We start from the raw sequence: 7,939 nt of genomic DNA, 5'->3' as shown, positions 1-7,939 counted from the left end.
AATATATATTGCATTATTATCACATTAGTATAAATTTAAAAATTAAAACTATAGTAACTATAAGTTTATTGAATGATCAAATTATATTTTCTAAGCTTTGTTTTCTTTTTAAATAGTCTTTGAATAATATAAAATAGATTTTGATATTATATTTTCTAAGCTTTGTTTTTTTAAAATAGTCTTTGAATAATATAAAATAGATTTTGATATTTTTAATTAGTATGTGTATATTAAACATAGACATCTTTTGAACATATTCATTATCATCAGGTTTTACTATTGCATTATAACACACAAAACTTATAACACATTTTTATCATAATCTGATTTTCGTTTTAATTAAATATTCTACAAATATTATAAGAAAACGACTTTTTATATGATTTCAATTATATACAACTTTTACTATTATAAAATAGTTTTAAAATCTATTATTAGTACTTCTACAATTTTGATAAATCAATCTAAATTTTGAAACTTATTACTATATACAAACTGATAAAAAAAAAAATACTAATACATGTGCATATATATATATATATATATATATATCATCATAGTTATAGACACAATTGAAATTGACATTCCTATTACATTAATTTTACCAATTTTATTTTCATAATAGTATGTTCAAGTTCTAATAGCATATTCATAGCACAACATTACCATCCAAAGAGATTTCTGAACATAATGATGTAATTCTAAAGGCTGGATAAAGATCAAATTATTGTGTAATTTTAGGTAAAAATATAAATTAGTAAGTGTATGAGAAAGCATTTCAAAATAATTCAACATTTCGAAACATTAAAACTTAAAAGGCATACAATTGAAAATTCTGAGTGTTACATTATTTCGAAGTAGGTGAATAGGTTATTTTTTGATATGATGGTGAGATACATCAATTCTATTAATTGAATGTACTTCAGTTTTTAATATATGTTGATAATCAGTATGAGGGACACGCATACGTAGATGTACACATTTGGATTATAGGACCACATATGTTAATAATATACTCGTTGATAGAACATTTTGGTTCTCTCAAAAGTACGAAGTGAAAGTTGTTTTGCAAGATATTGTAGAATATTGTCTACGCTTTTGCGAATGGTGTGGAACTCCGCAGAGTCTCGATGTTTACATGAAATGTGTAGCAGATCTCGTCTCATTTCGCTCATGCTGAGAATGATGAGGAATATTGGATATTGTTGATGCACTGTGTGCACTACGTAAAAATAAGTCATTAATTTGTCTCCCGCAATGTAGTGTAGAGATAGCTTCAGATAAACAATTCACTTGACATGTTTAAGTGAAACTCTCCGAGGGGCAAAGCAAGGGTATGATTCCATTGGGGTTCTGATGCTGCGTGCAGATTATTAATGGATGCGTCAACAAGTAGTCTTATGACACGAGCTTTACGTGTACAAATTTCAAGCAGGAAAAAGCATAACTGTTAGCATGAGGCTCGGATCATAAGACTTGACCGGGAATATACCAAAGAAGAATGAATCTTATATACGCATCTAGACGAACCGCAACAACTGGAGACAGGGTCGACTTTGATGCAAAGGTACAGATTGTAGACAGCACTTTTCTCATCTATGCCTACCAGCTGATACAGAATGGTGAACTAGAAATTTTAGTCCACCTCCTCGATCTTGGGTCCCGCGCCAGATGGTGGAGAGTCGGTTCCTCCATATGATGGGGCGGCACCCTCACCACCTCCAGCGCCACCCTGGTACATGCGGGCAATGATGGGGTTGCACACACCCTCCAATTCCTTCATCTTGTCTTCGAACTCATCGCTCTCCGCAAGTTGGTTTTGGTCCAACCACTGGATAGCAGCCTCAACTGCGTCCTCAATCTTCTTCTTATCAGCTGCGTCCAAGTTGGATGCAATCTTCTCATCCTTGATAGTATTCCTCATGTTGTAGGCGTAGTTCTCGAGCCCATTCTTTGCCTCAATCTTCTTCTTGTGGTCTTCATCTTCAGACTTGTACTTTTCAGCCTCCTGAACCATCTTCTCAATTTCGTCCTTTGATAGACGACCCTTGTCGTTGGTGATGGTGATCTTGTTCTTTTGTCCCGTCGTCTTGTCCTCGGCAGACACGTTTAAGATACCGTTTGCATCTATATCGAAGCACACGGTAATCTGTGGCACACCACGGGGGGCAGGGGGAATCCCGGAAAGCTCGAACTTACCGAGCAGATTGTTGTCCCTCGTCCTAGCCCTCTCACCCTCATAAACCTGAATCAGCACTCCGGGCTGGTTGTCTGAGTAGGTTGAAAATACCTGCTCCTTCTTGGTGGGAATTGTCGTGTTCCTCGCGATCAATACTGTCATCACACCCCCGGCCGTCTCAAGTCCTAGGGACAATGGAGTGACATCCAGCAATAGCAAGTCCTGGACCTTCTCGTTACCCTCTCCAGATAATATAGCTGCCTGGACAGCGGCACCGTAAGCCACGGCTTCGTCGGGATTGATGGATTTGCACAACTCCTTGCCGTTGAAGAAGTCCTGAAGCAGCTGCTGCACCTTAGGAATACGGGTGGATCCCCCTACCAACACGACATCATGGATGGAGGACTTGTCCATCTTAGCGTCTCTCAAGGACTTCTCCACTGGCTCCATGCACTTCCTGAACATGTCCATGTTCAATTCCTCAAATCGAGCACGGGTGATGGTGGAGTAGAAGTCTACACCCTCGTACAGAGAATCGATCTCGATGGTGGTTTGAGCAGTCGATGACAGTGTCCTCTTTGCCCTCTCGGCGGCGGTCCTCAGCCTCCTCAGGGCACGGGGGTTGCTGCTGATATCCTTCTTGTACTTACGCTTGAACTCCTGAACGAAGTGGTTCACCATCCTGTTGTCAAAGTCCTCCCCGCCCAAGTGGGTATCTCCGGCAGTGGCCTTAACCTCGAAGATACCTTCCTCGATGGTCAGTATAGACACATCGAAAGTACCGCCTCCTAGATCGAAGATTAATACATTCTTCTCTCCTACAGAAGTTGCCTTCTTATCCAATCCGTAAGCAATTGCAGCAGCGGTAGGCTCATTGATGATACGAAGAACGTTCAAACCGGCAATGACTCCGGCATCCTTAGTTGCTTGTCTCTGCGAGTCATTGAAGTAAGCAGGCACAGTCACCACGGCATTTTTCACAGTGGATCCTAGGTAAGCCTCGGCGATCTCTTTCATCTTGATGAGCACCATAGAAGAAACCTCCTCAGCAGCGAAAGTTTTTTCTTCTCCCTTGTACTGTACACTGATCATGGGCTTCTCTCCCGGTCCAGGAGTAATCTTGAATGGCCATAACTTCATGTCACTTTGAACAGATGCATCGCTAAAACGCCTTCCAATCAGCCTTTTAGCATCTGTAACACAAAGAATGTAAAAGATCAGGCAACCAAAACTTAGTGCTGATAAGAGTGAGCGAACTTCAACTGATTCAGAGAAAATCCTGGACACAAAAATCAAAGGATGATTGGCTCAAACATGCCACACATTCACGTACAGACAGAAAAACGCAAGGAAAGAACAATTTCCAGTCACATCCATCTGAGCTTACGACGAATGTTCCCATGATGGAACCCGTACACACGATATCTCAGTACAGAAGCCGCATGCAATACTCAACACCAACGCACAAGTGCCAAGACACACGTGGCAAAGCATGCACTATAGTACTTGACCAGCAGTCAAAAATAAATTGAAAAATACTCAACACATTCATCACAAAGCTAGTAGTTCCAACTGTTTAGACACTCCGCATAAGATATTCCCTAGCAGTGCCAACAGACCAATCATTGAACGTCCATAAGAGGAGAGGAAAATTGTGATAAACCTGAGTAAAGAAAAACTCACCAAACACGGTGTTGGTGGGGTTCATTGCCACCTGATTCTTAGCGGCGTCCCCAATGAGTCGCTCCGTGTCGGTGAATGCGACATAACTGGGGGTGGTCCTGTTCCCCTGATCGTTAGCGATGATCTCAACGCGGTCATGCTGCCATACTCCCACGCAACTGTACGTGGTACCTAAATCAATACCGATGGCAGGACCCTCGCCCTTGCCGGCCATAGCGGACTGCGCTCGCTGTAAATCACTCTTCGCGAAGACACAATCCCTACAGTCGCAATCCTCCGAGAACTACCCGAACGCACACACGGTATCTCGACGATCTGAAGAACGAGAATGCTGAGGAAAGGAAGTCAAGAGGCTTTTGTATCGACGGCTGCGAAGAGCGTCGAAGCCTGAGGAAGCTCGTGGAAGCCCAGCCGGAACCCTAACCCTAGGTTTCCAGAAAAGCCCACTCTTGCTTGCCTGCTTGCTTGCCTCTGTCGGTTCCCCGAATAGACTTCCTGGATCTTTTTGGGGGCTCATCTCATACGGTACCGTATGGCTCTGTATGTATTTTCAATGCTGTACAACTGGACGTCATATTCCCTGAATCTTTTCCAATTCCTGAATAAGAGCAATTCGTTCACTCTTCTGGTCTTTGACATTTTGCATCAAATACGATGGTCATTGATGTCAATTGCTATTCTTGGTGACTTGGGTCTCTTCTTACAGACTCTAGATTTGCAAGCTATGTGACTTTGAAATCCCTTGAAGTGTTTTTACTCTTCTGACGATTGGAGTTTTGTTGGCAGTTTTCCAAAATTGTACTTGTTAATTTGTATGTGAAGGTTGAACTTAACATTGCAATCTAGACAATGTTGTTTTTCTCACAATTTAATTTAATAATAATAGCACCATTTGTTTCCTAATAGTCTAAATGAAGTATCAAAATATGTTGAGAACCAAAATTGGATTGATACTATTGCTAACAGTGGAACAAAATATACGCAATAATTGTAAAAGGATGTGACACCAATCCTTCTTGTCATGACAATGAGTGTATTGAAGTTATAGATTATTATTTTAAACAACCGTCAAGAATTTGTCATAAAATGTTGAGCAAAGAACCATATACCAAGACTGATATTTTTTCATTTTCTAAGTTAGGAGATTATGTTTTTATTTTTCTTTTTTCTATTTATTCTTAATTAAAAAATTAAATTTATAATTTTTTTTCTTTGTATGGTACTTATTTTCATTATTAAATAGATAGTAGTTCCATCATCAATAAGTTTCTTGTTGTGTATGAAATAAGTTAAAGAATTTTAAAATATTGTAATTCCTATATGATTTAATGCACTACTTTTAAATTATATATATAAGATAATAATATATATAATAAAAGTATTATTTCTTAAAAAATATTATTTTAAAAATAATATATGATGTCCATGAGTGCACTAATACAATTTCTAAATTAATTAATTATAATTTACATTATTTTACTACTATTTTCCAATAATGATACATAAAAAAAAAAACAAAACAAAACAAAAAAACATAAAAACAATAATTTTCTCATACATCTAACTTATAGTATAACAAGCATAAAATAGTTGATTTGTACAATATTTATTTAAAAAATAAAAAATAAAAACAAAAATCAAATTTAGATATTATTAATTATTCAGAATAAATTTAAACAAAAAATATAATATTAAAATTTATTCATGAATATCTAAAATTTTTAATTTTAATTACAAAATATAGTCTATTTTTGTCTAAATTAACAAACCAAGCAATTAAAAAATCATTATTTTTGATATAAATTAAGAAAAATATAAAATTTAAGCATTTAATTGATAAATAAAATAATAATATATTTATGTATTACATAATAAATTAAAATGATTTTTTAATAATATAATATAATGATGTTGAAATTAATCTAATGGTTTGCATGGACTAAATCTTTAAAAAACTATAATAGTAAATTTTAAATTTTAAATTTTTGTAATTTGATATTTTTATTTATGTAGGATACTATGATAAAGAAATTGTGTACCAAGGCATTGTATCTTCCAACTTGTATACACATATATTATAAAATGAGTAGATTGTTCACTAATTACATTGAATTAACATTAAAGTCAATAGAAACGTCTCATGAAATGTAATTTATTTTATAATATCATAGCTTTAATTTGTATAAAAAGTAACTTTTGTAGCCACAATATTATTTTATTAAATTTAATAACACATAAAATCAATGATTATAACATGTTTGAAAGCCAATTTATATCAAGATTAAAATATGGTTATCTACAATATTGTCAATACATCTATTATATTATCTTAGTCTTAAAAGATATCTATATCTTAAATCTCTATTCTAAAGGCCATAATTTAGAAGTCATACTAAAGTCTTTTACTTGGCAAATAAAAGTTTCTTTTAGATGTAATTTAATAAAAGAAAATACCATAAAAAAGATCAAACCAACTTTTTATCAAAAGTCTAAATATATTACCTTATACCTTGATTTTGAAAATTTTAAAAATATATACCTTTTTATTTGTAAATTTTTATAAATTTTAAATCATGAATTTTAGAAATTATAAACGTGGTATTTTTTCAATTAAAAACTACTCCTTAAAATTGACCTAATAGAAACTCAAAGAAACAATATTTTCATGGTATTTGAGGAAAAAGAAAAAAAAAATCTACATAATTATACTATCATATTGCTTTTAAGTTAAATTATTTGAAGAATAAGTGTCACGGACACAGAAATACAAGCTCGAGATCTAACAAGAAGTTCAAGAAGAACTGGCAAGAACTAGATTAATCAGATGAATACAAGAAGAACACCAGAGAGGTGAGCTAGAGCTCCAAGAGATGTGTTGTCGAGACTGAAGAACTCTTCAGCCTCGATTCCAATATATATTCCTATTTAGGAAGCTTCTCAAGTAACTTCTACCAACTAGGAAGCTTCTCAAGCGACTTCCACCAACTAGGAAGCTTCTCAAGCGACTTCCACCAACTAGGAAGCTTCTCAAGCAACTTCTACCAACTAAGAAGCTTCTAGAAGGTTCCAGAGACTTGCTTCTAGAAGGTTCTAAGGACTATGTCTCTAACATCACCCCCTCATTTAGCTTCGAGGTCTCTGAGAAGCAATATTATTGTTAATCAGTACCAAAACAAGAAAATGAAGATCTGTCGCATAACGTCTGCTATGAACTCCAACTGTTGTTCACGAGGCAAGTGGTTCATCGGCCCTTAAAGCCAACGGTAGTGGCCCACACCTTCAAATTCTGGCCAAGCATGAACTTCTGTGTCCTCATTGTAAAATTGTCCTGCAAACACGCCTTCTGGCTGACCATCGTAAGTAGACTCGAACTCAAATACAATCACCAGTAATCGGTTACTCGATATCCTCTATTGTCGTCGTGGTATAGGCGGTCCTTCATCTCGGGGTCGCCTTTGTGAGCTAGTCAATTGAGATAATCTGATTGGTATAGTATCTATCTCTTGGCTATCCATATCAGAAGGCTATTGAAAAAATTCTACTTTATCAACTACGAGTTTTGGTCATGCTCTCCCCCTTTCTTATATTCTTAGGTGAACAAGCTTCAGAAGGAAGCTATCGTCGAACCGACTTAGGTTTAGGAGAATGTTGTTGATAAAACTCCTGTACTTTTTGTGGCACATTGGCAAGATTTTCAGCTGGTTCCCACGTTCGCTCATTAATGTTGTAGCCGCACCAATGAACAAGATACTCCAACTTACCCCACCTTTGCCGTGAATCCAGCACCTTTTCGACCTCGTATTCCTCGTGGTTCTCGATCTCAATACTAGGTGGCGAACATTGCACTCTTCCAAGAAAGGACGACTCTCGATAAGGCTCCAACAGAGAAACATGAAAGACTGGATGTACCTTCATAGAAGCCGGTAATTCTAGATGGTACGCCACTAGATTGATTTGCTTTTGGATGATAAATGGTCCCAATCTTCGATAGTCCAACTTATCACATGGTCGCTTGATCTTAATATTCCATCGAAGAAGCCATGCTTTATCTCTAATTTTGAAAGTAGGTGCTTGATT

General features: G+C 36.2%; 1 protein-coding gene across 1 annotated transcript; it reads right to left on the bottom strand.

Annotated features, from left to right (window-relative positions):
• Positions 1-1,489: 1,489 nt before the first annotated feature.
• Positions 1,490-4,180, bottom strand: LOC112284429 (heat shock cognate 70 kDa protein). Its single transcript, XM_024524207.3, has 2 exons — positions 3,863-4,180; positions 1,490-3,372 (listed from the first exon to the last, which is right to left on the bottom strand). The coding sequence occupies exons 1-2, from the start codon at positions 4,074-4,076 to the stop codon at positions 1,637-1,639; spliced, it is 1,950 nt and encodes a 649-aa protein (XP_024379975.1). The 5' UTR covers positions 4,077-4,180; the 3' UTR covers positions 1,490-1,636.
• Positions 4,181-7,939: the final 3,759 nt, after the last annotated feature.

The sequence above is a fragment of the Physcomitrium patens genome, chromosome 7, assembly GCF_059467195.1.
Source record: "Physcomitrium patens ecotype Gransden chromosome 7, ASM5946719v1, whole genome shotgun sequence".
Taxonomy (NCBI): Eukaryota; Viridiplantae; Streptophyta; class Bryopsida; order Funariales; family Funariaceae; genus Physcomitrium; species Physcomitrium patens.
The sequence above is the reverse complement of the archived record's forward strand: the minus strand, read 5'-3'. Positions and strand labels throughout refer to the sequence as shown.